Below are 19,315 nucleotides of genomic sequence, written 5' to 3' on the forward strand. Positions count from 1 at the left end.
TTCATTCATAAAAAATGCTCAAATTGTTGTATATATTCCTTTATTATACAGTTTTTTTTTTGGGGGGGGGAGGGGAGGGGCTTTAACTTCTATCCAATTGTATATGTTTTTAATATAAAAAATTGAGACATCGCATTCTCCATATAATTTTAGTTTCATGACAATAAAACAAGTAAATGACACATTAATTTTAGTTTCTTTTAAACAATGTAAGATAAAAAAAAAGAAAGAAAACATATCATATCAACTAGCTAGCATAAAAACAACACAATAACCAAACCAACCACGCATCAAACCCAGTTCAATAGAGGGAAAGGGCAAAAAGGAGCAAAAGAGAATAAGCTGAGAACTAATAACATAAAGAGAATAAAGTAAAAAAATAAGCAGAGAAGTCAGCAATAGAGAACAGAGGAGTGAACACGAACTTATCCTGGGACAAAAAAAGCGAAGCTCCATTAGTGAAACCACTTCATTGATGGTATAAGTAGTTTACACAGTGACGAATGGAGCTGGGGTGAGCCAAAAAGGTTGGGCTGGTTCTAGTTTTCAAGAAGGCGCACGGGAGAGAGCTTTTTTGAGTAAGATAATAAATACCAACGTTGAAGATGTAGTGCCTGGAGGATGCAAATAATGTTTTCAAAGGACTTTCGTGTCAATTTGTTGCTAACAACTGGCATTTATTTCTTTTTAAACTTTACATGATGAACTTAACTAAAAGAAGTGACATGTATTGTGTTTATTTATTTATAAAGTGAGACACATTAACATGATTGCCTTTCTTAAACAACTGGCACATATGATTATTATTCATTTAAAATAAGTTTCTCCTTTAGGTGAGGGGTATACTTAAATAACCGACACATATTTCCATTTTGTTTTAATTTTTTATATTATATATTATAGTATAATATATATTAATATAAGAGTCTACTGCCCCTTACCAAAATATATATATTAAAACTAAAAAAAAAAATTAAAAAATAAAAAAAAAGAGGGAAAAAAAGGAAAAAAAAAGTCCTAAATGCTTATTAGAACTCCTCCTTATCATCGTCGCCTTCACTGAATGAGGGAGAGGAAGTATCAGAGGCCATGTCATAGTCAACATCATTCTGTTGTAGAACGGGGTTGAACTTGTGATTGAAGTCATGGACGTAGGCGAGCCTATGCATTGCATATTCAATGAGTATGACCCACCTAATGTAGGTCGTCTAATGAGTTAGTGGGCGGGGCGGGGCTTCCATACCTCGCGGAGAAAGGGGAAGGGATGAAGGAGGTGAAGGAGGAGGGGCAAGAAGTTCCTGAGGGAGGCGGACAGCTTGACGCCTTTGTCGAACATCCATTTCCCCGGCTGCGTTTATCCCCGTTGCCTGTCCGCTGCTTGCATACAGCACCGTTTCCAGCAATTGATAATGACAAAAACATTCAAGTGAGAGCCGGAATAACTATTCATCCCTATCTGTGGGACCCACCCACCTCCAAAACATTTTTTTAAAAAATCAATTAAATACCTTTTTGGCGAAATTAAATAAGACAAATGCAGAAAAAGAGAAAATTTAGCTTTGAGGTTAAGGTGTCTATAGCATTTTGAAATATTTTTTCAGGCACATTTAACATTTTAAAATATTTTGTTATGTGTCTAACGTGTTGAAGTATTTTTTTTTTAATTGCATCTAGTACTCTAAATGCTAAATTATATTTTAGGGTGTTGTGTGTACCTGAAAAAATATTTCAGGATGTTAGATGTACTTTTAAATTATTTTAATGTGATGAATGTACCAAAAAAATATTTCAACATACTCTATGCAATTTAAGCTCAGCTTTTATTTTACATTAGTCTTTTAGTGCATTCACTACTAGAAAAAATAGATTTAACGATGCCAAACAATGGTAGTTAAGAAGGAAAATGCTGTGGAATAAAAAAAGCCGTGGTATTTTTGTAAATAAAATCTCTAACTCTTCACTTTCCACGGTAGTTATTAGGAAAACTATCGTAAAAAATATTTTTAATGGTGGTTATTTATTTAACGGCTGTTCAAAGTGTTTTCCACGGCGGTTTTTTTAAATAATTGCCATGGAAAGTTTTAAATTATACCGCCATAAGGTTTGATTTTTCATAGTTTCATATTAGTGCGCCGTGGTCCCCCTCTGTCCCACCACCACTGAATTGTCATTACTGGCCATTCTCTCCTCTTTCTCGCTATTTAAATTCCTCCATTTTACTTGTGGTTGCTTGCCATCGTCTGCCGCCATCTTTGCCGCCCATCTACTCGCATTTGAATCGTCTTCACCGAGTGAAGTATCCTCTTCTTTCTTTTTTTTCTTCTTGGTTTCTTGGATGTTTTGACCATAAAAATCTATTATATTTCAAATGGGTTGATTGGTTTTGCATTTTGGATATGTTGCATTGTTTATTTTGTGTTTTTTATATGCTCGAGGTGTTGATTGGTGACATTTGGTGTTAGAAAATCTCAGTTCCTTCGTCTATACAGCATTAGAAACATGTTTAAATGTTTAAAGTTGATTACTTTTGAAGTTTTTGATTTTTTAAAATAATTTTTTGATATTTATTTCAAATTTTTGGTTTTTTTGGTAATAAACTTGAGAATTTACTAATAAATAATCTGTTAAATGTTTTGTGAAATTTTTTTTGTTATGAACTTTGATTGATGGTAAAGTGTTGTTTAAAATTTCATAGTAAATGGATATCATTTGTGTTCCCGTTTTGGATTCAGAAGTTTTAGTTTTAAGAATTTTTATTCATTGAATTGGTTTGAGATTGAATTGTTACTTTTGTTTTATTTGTTATATTTCTTCAAACTTATCCTATCTTTGTTTATGACATTGTTGGTTTGGTTGATTACTTGATTTGTCTATTTTTTAAATGATTTGGGATTTGTCATTTTGTTATACAAAAAATTAGAATGGAGTACCTAAAAAGAATAATATTTTTACAAAAATTTATTTATTTAAGTATGTGTTTTAATTTAGTTTTACAAAAAAAACTACAGTTTATATACAAATCTATTTTTTTTTGCAACATTAAATTAGAAACAAGTGTTCCAAAAGAAATTATTTAATCTAATTTTTAAAAGTAATTACAACTGTGCTCATTGACTCTATAAAACAATGGATCGTAGTTGGATGCAAGCTAAGAGAATTAGCAAAAAATATAAGGAGGGGGTTGAAAGGTTTCTTGAATTTGCTCAAAGAAATGCTCCTAGTAAAAGAGATGAATTGTATTATTGTCCTTGTGTCAAATGCTTAAACAATAGTCGGCAGAGTATTCCTGAGATAAGAGAGCATCTTATCTGTGATGGGATGAATTTAAGGTATACAAATTGGGTGTGGCATGGAGAAATTACAAAGACTACACTATCTAGAAAGGAGAAAGTTGTGAATGAAGTCTTTGGTGATAGAATTTTGGATATGTTTTGTGACATACGGTCTGAGTCATTTACACAGTTCTTTGCTCTTATATGTGAAACCTTGTGTAGTGATGTAGAGATGCCTTTGTACCTAGGATGTAAAGATGATTACACAAAGTTGACAAGTGTGCTGAAATTGATGAATTTGAAGGCAGGAAATGGTTGGACCGATACTAGCTTGACAGAATTGCTTGAACTGTTAAGTGATATTCTTCCAAAAGAGAATTCACTTCCAAAACGAATGTATAAGGCAAAGAAAATTGTGTCCAATGGGTTTGGAATATGAGAAGATACATGCATGCCCTAATAACTGTATATTGTTCAGAAATAAGTATAAAGGGTTGAATAAGTGCCCTAAATGTGGGACTTCAAGATACAAAGTTAAGAAAGATGATAGTGATTATAATGAGACGACCAAAGGTCCTCCTTTGATGGTTCTGTGGTATCTTCCAATAATAGCACAAGTTAAGCATTTATTTGCTAATGTAATAGAAGCAAAGAACTTGAAATGGCATTCTGATGAGAAGATATGTTATGAAAAACTTCGCCGCCCAACAGATTCTTCTAAATGGAAAACAATAGATCAAAAATTTTCTCAATTTGGTAGTGAGCCAAGAAACCTTTGGCTAGGGCTTTGTACAGACGGAATTAATCCATATGATAATTTTAGTGACACATATAGTGCTTGGCCGATGCTCCTCGTAATTTGCAACTTGCCTCCTTGGTTATGTATGAAAAGAAGGTATATCATGCTGTCTTTGATGATCTCGGAGCCAAAACAATCAGGAAACGATATCGATGTATATTTGGCACTTTTGATTGGGGACCTAAAGAAATTATGGGAGGGAGGTGTTGATGTGTTCAATGCATATAAGCAAGAGACCTTCAATTTACGTGCCATGATTTTCACCACGATAGATGACTTTTCAGCATATGAAAATTTGTCAAGATACAGTGTTAAGGGGCATAAAACATGTTTGATATGTGAATAAGGCACTCACTACATACAATTTAAACATGAAAGAAAGACATTTTACCTCGGTCACAGTAGGTTTCTTAGTTGGCACCACCCTTACCGTAGGTTGAAGAAGGCATTTAACGACTCAAAAGGATATCAAATGACTCCAATACTATTAACTAGAGAAGAAGTTTATCAACAGGTGGAGGGAATTAATATAGTCTTCGGTAAAAAGAAGAAAACTGCTAGTGAGAGGAATATATGGAAAAAAAGATCTATCTTTTTTTATCTTCCATATTGGCAAAGTCGTGATGTGAGACATAGTCTAAATGTGATGTATGTAGAGAAGAATGTGTACAAAAGCCTTGTTATTACACTTTTACATTTTAGTAGAAAGACTAAGGATGGAATCAATGCACGATGGGACTTTGTCAAAATTGGAATAAGAAAACTCCTCTACCCACAAGAAAGAGAGGGTAAGAGGGTTTATTTACGTCCAGCTGTGCACACATTATCAAAGGAAGAGAAAATAAGTTTATGTGGTTTTGTCAATAGCATTAAGGTACCACAAGGCTATTCTTCTCATTTGAGCAAACTTGTTTCAACATAAGATTTGAAGATATCGGGGATGAAGTCTCATTATTGCCACATGTTGATGGAACAACTACTTCCGGTTGCTATTTGAGGTATTATGAAAAATGATATGAGAAGCACTATCACAAGACTTTGCATGTTTTTCAATGCTATTTGCAGCAAAGTCATTGATCTTGCTGAGTTATATGAATTAGAAAATGAAGACTATGTGATCCTCTCCCGATTGAAAATGCACTTTCCTCCATCAATTTTTAACATTATGGTCCACTTGATAGCTCACCTTGCATGAGAGATAAGACTTTATGGCCCTGTCTGTTTAAGGTGGATGTACCTATTTAAGAGATACATGAAAATCCTAAAAAGGTACTCTAAGAATTCTTATCAGCCTGAGGCATCAACTGTTGAGAGATATGCAGCTGAGAGGCAGTTGAGTTTTATAACGCATATCTTGATAAGATAAAGGTAGTTAGACTTCCTCAATCTCGACATGATCAGGGGAGAAGCAAGGGAACATAATGTGTTATAGTGAGGTCTATGTTAAGAGAAGTTGTAATACAGTCACATCTATATATTTTAAACAACACCAATGAAGTTTTGCCTTACTTGGATGCTCACAAGAATATGCTAAAGAACTTGAATCCAAGAAAGAACCATATGCAACTAACTAATGAACATAACAAGTCATTTGCAGAGTGGCTTAAGCAAAAAGTGTTAAGGGATAGCAATCCTTCTGAGACAATACAGAGGTGAGCTACAAGGCCTTGTTTTGAGGTTGTGTGTTGGGGCGGATATGACATAAATGGTTATTCATTTTACACAAAAGCCCAAGACGATAAGAGTATCATGCAAAATAGTGGGGTGATGGTAGTAGCTGAAGCTATGCATTTTGCTAGTTCAAAAGATAGAAACCCAATGTTGGCGTCAATGTCCTATTATGGACTAATAGAAGAGATATGGAAGGTTTGTTATACCAAGTTTAAAGTTTTCATCTTCAACTGTATGTGGGTTAATAGTAATGCTGTGCAAGTGGATGAATTTGGATTTGTCTCGGTCGATCTTAAAAGGGTTGGATATGGAGATGAGCCATTTATTTTAGCAAGTCAAGCGAAAAAAGTGTTTTATGTTACCGATCTAGTAAAGAAGAAATTTTCTATCATGCTCTAAGGTAAGCGGCAAGGAGTTGATGGAGATGACAGTAATTCCGAGTTTAATCTTGATGAAGCCCTACCTTTCACAGTTACTCGACCTAAAACAGTTGTATTAGACTTGGTAGATGATACTATGCTGTTAGAGATAATCATTGTGAAGGAATTTGGGAGGATAATTGTTGTAAGACCTAAATAAATTATTTGATGTTTCTTATTAAATTCATTTCATATTTATCATTTATTCATAATGTGATATTTTTTGTTAAATATACTTAATGTTTTATGTTAACTTACTTGATATTCTTATTCTTACATTTATTGGTTGTTCTTTGAACAAGAAATGGACGAATCCGATCAACAGGGGTTTGACGACGACAGCTCCTTTACTAGCAAGAGAAAGGGTAGAGGGCCAACCAGTATGAGGCATTTGGCTTTATGTGATGAAACCACACAACCCATGAGGATTATAGTAGAGTTTAATGATGATTTGAAGCCTATAGGTCTTGAAGGGGCTTAATTTACTAGTTATGTAGGTTATTTCGCACGTAATAAGATTGGGATTAACATTCCTAGTTTGAAGATGGTAGACAAAGATTTGAAGCAAAATATTTGGGAGGATATTTTGGTAAATTACAAATTTTTTCTCTATTTGTTTTAATTATAATTGCTTATTTATTTATAACACTATTATATTATATTGCAGCTGACATTTGATATTCCTGCAACTAAGCAAATGAGAGACCGTCTGTTTAAGCAATTGGTGAATGGTGGAGGGATTTTAAATTCATGCTTACAAGACAGTATATTCATGAAAAAAGAAAGGGTGACCATTCTAAGGATTAATACTCTTTTATTAGTGATGAGGCATGGGAGAGTTTTGTAAAGTAACGTGAAAACCCTGTATTTCAGGTTTTGTTTCTTCAAACTTAGTTTTTAATCAATTTATATTTTATTTAACTAAACTAACTTTCACTACTACCCAAAAAATTTTTTTACGGCAGTTAAAATGAGTTTTTTACAGCGGTTTTGAGAGTGACGTCAATGCCATCAACATAAAATGTAGAGGATTTATGTGACTTTTCACGGCGGTTATATAAATAACATCGTGAAAAGTTTTTTTTTTTTAAGTCTACGTTTCCCCTTATTGATCAGGATGGAACGGAAGAATAAAGCCTCAAAGGAAGGGGTCTGATGAAAATCAATTAACCAATAATCTCTCACCAGTAAAAAGCATTCTGATGGAGCAAATGTAGATTCTTTCTCGCTATAATAACGCCACTTAGCTTCACATTCAACTACCAGATCGAAGCTATTAAGATTTAATAAAGATAAAATCAAAGACTCAGATATGATAAAAATCAAATCTCTTTAAACTTAGATCAAACATAATATTTTTAACCAAAGAAAATAATCATATCAAACCACAAAAATTATGAAATCCACAATAAGAATGGAGGTTAAAAACTCACAAATAAGAATGAAGAGGATGAGGCGATGATGACGGCAATAACGACAATGACGGTGATGGAAGAACATGGCAGAGATGATAGAAGCAAAGGATAAATGCCGACAAAGGTAGGAGAAGGGAGAAAATCGAGTGAGGATGGTAATGAGGGACTATGAGTTCTGACTTTGAAAAGTGAAAACTATCGCGTGATGGATTTTAAAATTCTGAGACTTTTACGGTGGTTATTTAAAAAACCACTGTTAAAAGTACCTTTTACGGCGGTTTTCTTAAAAACCACTGTTAAAAGTACCTTTTTACGGTGGTTTTTTAAATAAATGCCTTTAAAAGTATGCCTATAATAACAGAAATGCCACCGTCATATTTTTTACGGTGTTTTTTCTAATAACCGTCGTAAATTAGCATCATGAAAGCTCTTTTTTGAAGTAATGTTTGTTGAATTTGTTTTATTGTCAAAGGCACTGAGAAAGAAAAACAAGTAAACATCTGAGTAAAATGTGTACCCACATACCATGTCTCATGCAGGGTACGATGGGTTGAAAAGAAGTATGATGGAGGAGCAGATTAAGAATGCACAGATGGCTGCTGCTTCAAATCCTATTGGCTACATTCTACCTATTGAGCATCCTTCTCGTCAAGAAAAATGGAAGCCAGTGAGGGTTAAAAAGAGTCAATATATCACTCCAAAGTCTGCTAGTGTTGCTGAGATGATTATATGTAATATTTATGCATTATGATTCATTAATTGGTTCTTTTATTTATCTTAAATTGAATTTATTGCTTTGATGTTACAGGATACACTTGAGGAGCAATTATCCCAAGGTACATTCGTTCTTCATGGATGGATAGATATCTTAGCCACCACTATTGGAAAGACTGACCATCTGGGCAGAGTCAAATGGGCCCCTAAAGGGATTGGCATTAAAAAGTTTTTTGGCCCTAGTTCACGAAGAATCACTAGATCATCCTTCGCTAACATGGCATCTAAAGAGGAGCTCGGCCAGCGATTACAAGAATAAACAAAGAGAGTTCGAGCTCAACTCAGTGAAGAACATAGGGCGGAGATGCGAAAGATGCGTGAGGAGTTCGATGCCAAGTTTTAATAGGCTATGATGATGATAGGCATGACCCGATTCCAAATGCCTCGAGTGTCTGAACCTTCCCGGGTAATAATCACACATCTTCTTAAATCTTCTAAATGTTTGTTTCATCCATTTAAACTTATTTAATGTTCCATAACTAGTTTCTTTTTATGTTTTAGGGTTCACCTATGATGAAAAGTGGGAAAGGCAGTAATAATCAGACGCAGCAACTGACAGTATCTGACCTTGACTTTAGCCCTAACCTTGTCGAAGACAATGGCATGTCGTATGTGGAGTTTGAAAATTCAACTATTCATGTCGCTAATGGTCGAGCATTCTCAAGCATAACGATCCACTGTAAGAAAGTCCCGCGGGGTCAAGTGAGGGTGACAGTGGATAGGATCTGTAGTGGTCAAGGTGGTACGCCAGTGCCCAACCCTACTGATGAGGTTTGACTACTGGCTTAGGCTAAAGGATATTTCATTTTGTGGCCAAAGAGACTTATTACAAGGCTAGTCATAAAGAAGGCAACAGCCAAAAAGGTGACAAAGAGCACATCATCAGATCCTGTCCTCTTACCTCTTCCTGGTGACATTGCGATTTTGTATTCTGGTCTGATGCTTCTTCATTTCATGGTGGAAAACGTGGAGAAGCCCCTTACTTTCAAGATGCTGCTAGGAATTGTGGGTTCAGATGTGATATATAACTTCACCATTGACAAGAAGGACCTCGTTCAGTTTCTCAACTTTAAGGAGCTGGATATAGTTTTCATGCAGTTGGCTATTTTGTAAGTTACAATATCATTTTCTTATTTCATGTTATATTTATGTATGTTCTAATGTTTCTTATTTGAACAACAAGCACGTTACTCAAATCTGTCAGCAGGGAGGACTTGAGGGAACATATGGCTTTATGTATCCTTAAAGGGTGCAGAAAATAGTTAATACTGTGGAAACGAGGTCAATCTACATGATGACCACAATGACTCAGATGAAAAAGAAAATATATTTTGCACCTTACGTAGAAGGGTAAGTATATTATTGTATTTGAAATACATAAGTTGTATATATAAAATTATAATTAACATGCATGGTTCGTATTTTGCAGTTATCATTAGACCCTAATTGTTTGTGCCCCTTTTCATAACAAAGTCTACTGGTTCGATTCCCTTCGTGAAAGTCCAACCGAAGAAACCAGTGACGTCATCGACATGTTAGTTTATGTTTATAGATTTATTACATGTAAAGTTTATAAAAATGTGCTCTAATATCTTTTTTTATTGCTGATAGGACTTTTCATAGTTTTAATGTTGTGGCCATGCAGCAACATATGTAACCACCAACATAGATTCTTCCATAAGTATGTTGTTTTGAGCTAAATATATATATGCTTATAAATCTTTTCAATAATCAAAGTTAATATTTATAATCAAAGTTTGATATTCAATTTATATTTCATTTTGTTAGTATTGTTGTCAACCCAGGAGTGTTGAATGCGGATATTATGTCCTCCGCTACATGAATGACATCATTGAGACATGAGTGACTGAGAAATTAAACGAGGTAAACATAGGTTACATTGCATGTAATTCTTCAATTCTTTTCACATTTTTGATCAAGTTGACTAATGACCATGTTATTTTTTATTTACAAGCATTTCAAAATGCTATGCCATATGACATGGAGGAAATCAACTTGATGAGAGACATTTTGTCAACAACAATGCTACAGAATTTTGAAAATTTGAAGTAGTTAGGTCATTCTTCACATTTTAGTTCTATTAACTAATTGATTATTTGTTAGATGTATTAGGCGATTCAATAAGAATTGGATGTTAGTGTTCATATGGTCATCTTAAAATTGTCATGCATATTCTTCTAGTTTGCTGGTTGATTCCAAGTCTATAAACTGCAGGGAGGTAGTGAAAGAAATAAAGTACATTTTAAAAAAATGATTTTTTAATGGCAGTTATTTGAATAACCAACGTTAAAAATATTTATCACAACGGTTTTACATAAAACTGCCATGAAAAATGGAATTTCCACTGCGGTTTTCTATAAAATCGCTATGGAAATTCTACTTTCAATGGCGGTTTTCTGTAAAACCGCTGTAGAAATTCTACTTTCCATGGCGGTTTAATTTAAAACTACCGTGGAAAGTCAATTTTTTACAGCAGTTTTCAACCTTCATGTTTTATTCTCGTTTTAACGTCAATAGTATCTACTTCGCCTCCAAAATTGCTGTGAAAAACCTTAATTAACTGCCATTAAAAACTGTTTTTTTTGCAGTGATTATTTTATATTTCCAAATTTATTATCATTTTATGTCTTGACAGTTATTTTTAAAATTATCGATGATTACCAGTTTATAAGGCAAGCAACCATTTAGTTCATATTTTTCAATAAAAATAAATTAATTTAAAAGAAAATTTTTGAAAAATTAATATTTAAAATTCTAATAATAATTTTTAAAAACTAATTATCACTGGAAAATTAATTAATCTATCATCAAATTTGTTAGGGCACATGTGGACAATGGATATTTCTTTCTCTACCTTTTTTATTGGTCCATTTTTCCTTTGCTTTGTTACCCTCTTAAATGGTCTATGATCCCTAATAATTGTATCCAAATAGATTTGGGTTGTAATTTATTCATAGCGTGGGATGATTGAGTGGTGAGAAGTTGAACATCCCTTAAATAAAATTAATGAAAACTTGATTTAGAGATCCTTATAGTTTCATCTGGTCCCCATCCTTTTTTTTTTTCTTTTTATGAATTCTTTTAGCTTCTGCTATCAAATTTGTTAGACCATAAGTGGACAATCTATTTTTCTTTTCCACCTTTTCTATTGACCCATGTGTACTTTGTTTTGTGACTGTTTTGAATAAAAGTCTTTGATCCCCTATAACTGTAGTTAAGTGGATTTGAGTTTTATTTAATTTGTTAAAAACTGAGTTGACTGACTTTCGAGAAACTTACTCGAAAGGGGGAAAAAAACAAATCAGACCTGCCGGTTCGACTTGAAAACTAATAAACCAGTCCGCAGTTCAGTCTAGTTTAATTGGTAGACCGGTGATCAATCAAACCGGTAAAAAAAACGGGTTCAACCGGTGGTAACCAGTATAGAACTGGATAATCCCAGTTGGCTGGGTTACCTAGTTCTTTTTTTTTTCCTTCTTTTTTGCTTCTACCGCTCCCATGTTCGTTGACCCGCTTCATCAAGTAATCTGACAACAGAGGAAATGACATGTCCACTCACAAGAAGCAGCACTCGTATCTCAACTCTGATGAGATCAAACTCGATGATGACGACCCATCGAATACATTTATCTGCGAGTCGAATCGGTCCGCAAGCAGAGCGTGAACGAACGAGTTAGACCCACCAACGACGATGGCAATCTTCCTCTTGGAAGTAATGTCGGAGATGATAGAGCTAGCGTGCAAGCAAAAATCTAGAGGCGTGAACTCTCCGTTTTGTGGGTCGACATCGCCAAGGAGATGATGAGGGACACCTTTGCGCTCGTCAATGGGGAGGTGATGTCGAGGCCCCCTTAAAATTCCATTTTATCTGAGTTTATATTTATATATAAACTAGCCTGCTGATTCTTTGCGTCGTTATATGTCGGCTTCTCCGGGTCCGACTCGACAGGAACCAAACTTGGGATCACGATTAAGCTCAGAGAAGAGAAGAAAGCCACATAGAACAGGTCCGCCTCCTCAGTGGTGTTTCAGTTATATTTCTTTTCCGAAGGAATCTCCACCGTAGGATGATTTCTATATTTGCAAATCAATACAACAAAGATGCTAAGCTATTAAACGGGACCCACAAGTCTCATGTTCATTCAGCCCGTCAGGTAATTTTGTGGCTTCTTATCTCTTTTTTTTTAGTAATTATTATTTATGAATTTTGTTTTATTTTAATATTATGAATTAAATTATATTATTTTAATATGACCGGTCCGACTGCAATCCGACTAATAACCCATGACCCACTGCCTTGACCGGTTTAATTTCTAGTTCGGTTTGTTGTTCCCTTGCTTGCCCGTGCAACTACAATTAATATACAAAATACCTCCAAAATACACACCAAAAGAACTACTGAGAATAAAAAAATGTAAATGAATAAAGTAAATATCTTAGGCAGAAAAAAAAGAATAAATTAAATATTATATTAAAACATATTCATGGAGTCGGGTTGATTGAGTGGTGGGAAAATGAACGTTGCTTATATACAATCAAGAAAAACTTGATTTGAACGTCCTTATAGTTTCATCTAAGTATTTAATTAGGTTGCTAAGCTCTCTCCTTGTAGTTCTTACCCTCAGATCCATTAGAGCACAAGCGGAATGGATATTTCTTTTTATACCTTTTCCATTGGTCCATGTCCACTTCGTTTTGTTACCATCATGAAAGGTCTTCGATCCCCTATAATTGTGGATATTAGTAGCTAAGTGGATTTGTGTCCTCTTTGATTTGTCAAAACACTACTTAAAAAAAAATACATTTAACGGCAGTTAAAATAAGCTTTTTACGGCGGTTTTGAAACATACGTCTATGCCATCGACGCAAAATGTAAAGGATTTCACGGCGATTTAAGAACCGCTGTGGTATGTGACTTTTCACGGCGGTTATATAAATAACCGCCGTGAAAATTTTTTGTTTTCTTAGACTACGTTTCACCTTACTAATCAAGATGGAACGGGAGAACAAAGCCTCAAAGGAAGTCTCTCACTAGTTAAAAGCATTCTGATGGAGTAAATATAGATTCTTTCCCGTCGTATAGCGTCACTTAGCTTCACCTTCAGCCACCAGATCGAAGCAACTAAGATTTAATAAAGATAAAATCAAAGACTTAGATCTGATAAAATAAAAGCTTGGATTTGCTAAAAATCAAATCTCTTTAAACTCAGATTAAACATCATATTTTTAACTAAAGAAAATAATCATATCAAACCACAAAACTATGAAATCCACAGAAAGAATGGAGATGAAAAACTCACAAATAAGAATGAAGAGAATGAGACAATGGCGACGGCAACAACAACAGCAACAGCGACGGTGATGGAAGAGCACGACAGAAATGATAGAAGCAATGGATAAACACCGACAAATGTAGGAGGAGGGAGAAAACAGAGTGAGCATGATATGGGGGACTATGAGCTCTGACTCTGAAAAGTGAAAACTATCGCGCGATGGATTTTAAAATTCAGATAGAATTTTTAAGGCGGTTATTTAAAAAACTGTCGTTAAAAGTATTTTTCATGACGGTTATTTAAAAAACCGCCGTTAAAAGTCTGCCTATAATTACAAAAATGCCACCGTCATATTTTTTATAATGTTTTTTTTTCTAATAACCGTTGTAAATTAGCGTCGTGAAAACTCTTTTTTGTAGTAGTGAAAACTGAGTGGATTGACTTTCCAGGAAACTGCCCATGCAACTGCAAATTAATTCACACATAAATACACACTAATAGAATTCCTCAAAAAACTAAAAATATAAATGAAAAAAAAATTAAATTTTAAGTTGTGGTCTATTCATGGAGTTGGCTTGATTGAGTGGCAGGAAACTAAATATTCCTCAAATGAAATTAAGAAAATTTGGATTTGGAGGTTCTTATAGTTCATCTATTTTTGAAATAGGTCCCTAAGTTTTTTTTTTTCTTTTTACATAATCTTTTTAGTTTCAATCATCAAATCCGTTAGAGCACACATTGGCAATGGATATTTACTTTCCCACCTTTTCTATTGGTCCATGTGTACTTTGTCTTGACGCTGTCTGCTCTATGGTGCCCAATAGTTGTAGGCAAGCGGACTTGGGTCTACTCTAATTTGACAAAGAGAAAGCTGACCCACTTTCAAGGAAATTACACTTGCAACTACAAATTAATATACACAACATCTCCAAAATGCACACTAATAGAATTAGTAAAGAACTAAAAATAACAATGAATAAATAAAATAGTCAATTGTAATTTATTCATAGAGTTTGGTTGATTAAATGGTGTGAAACTGAATATCCTTTAAATAAAATTAATAAAAACTTGATTTAGAGGTACTTATAATTTCGTCTAGTTTTGGATTAGGGCCTTTTTTCTCCGCTGTCAAATCCGTTAGAGCACAAGTGGACAATGGATGTTTCCTTTTGGACATTTCCTATTGGGGCATGTGTCTTTTTTTTTTTTTTTCGGCTGCCATCTTGCAAGCTGTTTGATCCCTTCTGATTGTACCCAAGTGGATCTGGGTCTTGTCTGATGTTTCAAAAAGTGAGTTGACTGACTTTCAGGGAAATTGCCCGTGCCACTGCAAATTAACAATACGCGCAAAACACATCCAATCCAATAATCCAATAAATATACACTAAAAGAATCAATTTTTAAAAATATAAATGAATAAATTAAATATTATATTAAAACTTATTCATGTAGTTGGTTGATTGAGTGATGGAAACTGAACATTCCTTAAATAAAATTAAAGAAACTTGATTCAGAGGTCCTTTTAGTTTCTTCTACTTTTGAGTAATGTCCCTAGGCCTTGTTTACTCCCCTTTTTATTGCATCTTTTTAATTTCTGCCGTCAAATCCGTTATAACACAGGTAGACAGACAATGGATATTTGCTTCTGCATTTTTTTTCCATTAAGACACTGTTTGATATGAGGGAAATGGAAGGAACGGTAGGGAAAAAAAATTAATGAGCTTGATTTGAAAAATTGGAGAAATAGGGCTGAAAAATTCTAGCAAAAAAAAAAATATAAGAAGTAATAAAAATTAATTAAAAGCTTTTAACCACACTTCTCCAATTTTTCAAATTTACCTTATTAAAATTTTTTCTCTCTTCCTCTCCTTTCTATTTCCCTCATACCAAACGAATTCTTAATCCATGTGTCCTTTGTTTGGTTATTGTCTTAAAAGAAATTTGATTCCCCAAAATTAAAACCAAGTGGATTCAGGTCCTCTTTAACACTATGTTTGGTATGGAACTTATGGAGGGCAAGGGAGGGGAGTTGCTGCCCTCCTCTTGTTTAGCTGGTGCAATTTTTTAGGAAAGGAGGAGAGTTACTCTCCTTTCCTTGTTTGGTTAAAATATTTTTTAAAGAGGCAGGTGGTTCTTCTCCCCTCCTCTCTCCTTTTAGGTGCTCCTCCAAAAGTAGGGTTTTTTAGAGGGAGATAAGAGATAAAATTTTAAGTTTCAAAATTAGCTTAACTAAAATATTTCAATTTCTCATATATCCTTTCGATTTATTAACCCCTAATCGGTCGTAAACATTTTTGCATAAGAAAGTTCTTTTAAACATCTAGTAAGAAGTTATCAAGATAGTTGTCTCCAAAATTAGTGAGCATTATTGAACCTCTTTTTTTCTCCTCTTCTTCTAATTCCAAGAGGCTATCAATATTTTCTTTCACCTTCAAGATCTTTTCTCTGATTGAAATCTATCACTTACTACTTTTTATTTTGATATCCTATAAGTGCATGATTGCGTCTTGCAGGTCAAAATTGGTGAATTACATTATATATGTAGTTATATCTTGATAAAATTAAAAAGTGAGAAAATTCATTTAAATTTTATAAAGTTAAAATAGTCAATTTTTTATCAGAATAAAATAAGGTATCATCCCCCTCCCCCCTCCCCCTCCCCCCTTTGTAGCTACCCCCCTTCCCTTAGGGTATGTTTGGCTCAATGAGAGGAAGGGGAGGGGAGGAGAATGAAAAGATTTTAATATTATCTTATTTGAATTTATAAAAAAAGAGGGGAGGGGAGGGAAAAAATGTTTTAATATGGACAATTTTTCTCTTATTTTATTTAAGATATAGGCATAATGGTCACAGCACGTCAAAATATAGACATAATGATCATAATATAACAAAATATAGGCATAATGGACACAACATGACAAAATATTGTCCTTTTCCTCCAAATCTTGTCAATTTTGGAGGGGAGGTTGAGGAGGGGAGGAGAGGAAAATTTTTTTAAAATTTTCCCTCCTCTCCTAAAATTTATGTGTTACCAAATAAGGAAAAATGATTAAAATCCCTCCCTTTTCCTCTCCTCCCTCCCTCCCAAATCCCTCGTACCAAACACACCCTTAATTAAAATCTCTCTCATTTCCTTCTCTCTGTCGAGCCAAACACAACGTAATTTGTTAAAAAGTTAGTTGATTGACTTGCAAGGAAATTGCGCATTCAACTGGTATACATAAACACATCTCCAAAATACACACTAACAGAATTACTACTAAAAAATTAAAAATATAAACGAGTAAGTTAAACATTCAATTGTAATTAATTTTTTCATGGAGTTGGGTTGATTGAATGGAAGGACACTGAATATCCCTTAAATAAAGTTGAGAAAAAATTAATTTAAAGGTTCTTATAGTCTTATTTAGTTTTGAATTAAGTCTTCAAGTTTTCCTTTTCCTTTATACCCTTTTACATTTTTATGTAAATTCATTATTTCGTTATCTTTAAAACTGCTAAATAAAGGCCAGTAGTATTAGAAATAATTTTGTTAGAAGAAGCTGGTGTGGCAAATAATTTTAATAACTTAAGACTCTAGCCAGGCATCTATGCCCAAAAAACAAAGAAGAAGAAGCCATGCCTAAAAGCAAATTCCTGCTCTCTGATTCAAAGAAGGGCTAAAATTCCAGCATTATGATGATTCAATGCAAATCCCAGATGAAGCAGAATTAGGACAGCTGACAACTAAAAATTTTGAGATCTGAGAACTAAAACAATCACAACATAAATTGTAGAAGAAATCCAAAGAATAATAAAATTCAGATCCGGAGAGATGAACAAAACGGAAGAGAAAACTTGCGTCCAACCAGTAATAAACATCAATTAAATAGTTTTGAAAGTTTTAGTTATATATACAAATTTTAAAACACTGTAAAATTATTTGTATATCAAACAATAGTCATAAAAGATGAGGGGCTATTTAGAACGATAAAATAATTAATTTTACTTCCAAATTAAAGAGGAGGATCCTGATTATTTAGCAACATTTAGAAATTCTTAATGAGACCTCATGACTAAATTAGAAATTTGTTAAAAGTGCAAGCATGAATTTAAATTTAGGTATTTCAACTCAATTTAATTAGGATTTTTCATATAATTGAGTCCAAAAACCCTAAACGGAATATAATATTTCACAACAAAAAGTATCAGTTATTATTTTTAGTAAAAGTGTGGACTATTCAAAGTCAAGCCAGAAGTCTTCGCGAATCGCGATCTTTTTCCAAGTCAAGGCCAATATAGTCATTTTGGACAATCTATTGCACCAAACTAATTATTATCTTTTATGCAGACCCGCAGCTTGACCGCAACTATGAATTTTCGAGGAAAAGTTTCCATACTCATTATTTTGATAAGCGTAATAATTTCATCAGATCTGAATCTCATCAGATCAGATCTGAATCGTATATATATCTGATTTAAACAATTTAGATTTAAAATTTTTAATTAATTATTTTTAAATAGCAAAAATTATTTTTGAAAAGAATTATAGTTAAGAGATTATCTCTATTTTAGATTTTCAACGTATTAAAATAATTATTTAGAATAAAAATAAAATGAAAATCAAACCTAGACCATCTAAATGAAATATGAATGATTCAAATATAATGTGTTTATAGTATTCATTAAAATGATGAGCACCGAAATTGGTTCTAATTTTCTGTGCTAATTAATTTGTGCACTCTTCCATTTACTTCATGCCATAATCGCTTAAATTTCAAAAATACAACAGCTCCCAGAACCCTATAAATACCCATTAATATTATTGCTATCCCTCACCATCACAAAAGCAACATCACTACACAATCTTAGTTACCTCCAAAAAATGACACTGTCCAAAAGCCTTTTTGTTTTCTTCCTCCTTCTGGCTCTTAGCTTCACTTTCACTGAAGCAGCCACGTTTGAGATAACCAACAGTTGCGCCTACACAGTGTGGCCGGCGTCTTTGCCAACCGGTGGTGGCCGGCAGCTGAATCCCAGTGAGACGTGGTCCCTTCAGGTAGCGCCCGGCACCGCGGACGCTCGTATATGGGGTCGAACCGGCTGCAACTTCGACGGGTCGGGTCATGGACATTGTGACACAGGTGATTGTGGAGGTGTGCTCCAATGCCAACTCTCTGGGGCACCACCAACTACACTTACAGAATTTTCTCTTAACCAACCCAACAATTTGGACTTTTACGATATCTCAGTGATTGATGGTTTCAATATTCCCTTGGAATTCAGCCCAACCTCTAATGGCTGTAGCCTTTCCCTTCGATGTCCTGCTGATAAGTGCCCTGATGCTTACCTTTTTCCTGACAACAATTCTAAGACTCATAGGTGTCCAGGGGGAACCAACTACAAGATTGTCTTCTGCCCATGAATAAATAGTTAGTTAGTTGCGCCTTGTTTTCTTATAATTCCTACCTATTAATAAAGGACTGTGTAGTAAGACGCCATGCATTCTCTGCTTGTCTACCTTATCTGTGTACTTGTATTCCTAAGATATAAATAAATTCTCAACCTTGAATTTTATATACTTGGGTGGTTCTCTTTACTGATCTTTTTCCTTCTTTTACGTTAACTTTCGTCATCCCTCCAACGCTTCTGACTATAGGTATTTCGGGTAAAGTAACATCTTATACATTTC

At 34.1% G+C, this 19,315-nt stretch overlaps 1 protein-coding gene across 1 annotated transcript; it reads left to right on the top strand.

The window, feature by feature from the left end:
• The first annotated feature begins 18,508 nt into the window (after positions 1–18,508).
• On the top strand, positions 18,509–19,048 carry LOC114744998 (thaumatin-like protein). The gene has a single exon (XM_028933141.1). The coding sequence runs from the start codon at positions 18,509–18,511 to the stop codon at positions 19,046–19,048; it is 540 nt and encodes a 179-aa protein (XP_028788974.1).
• Positions 19,049–19,315: the final 267 nt, after the last annotated feature.

The sequence above is a fragment of the Neltuma alba genome, unplaced genomic scaffold, assembly GCF_004799145.2.
Source record: "Neltuma alba isolate B1F8T4 unplaced genomic scaffold, ASM479914v2 tig00000766_pilon, whole genome shotgun sequence".
Lineage (NCBI taxonomy): Eukaryota > Viridiplantae > Streptophyta > Magnoliopsida > Fabales > Fabaceae > Neltuma > Neltuma alba.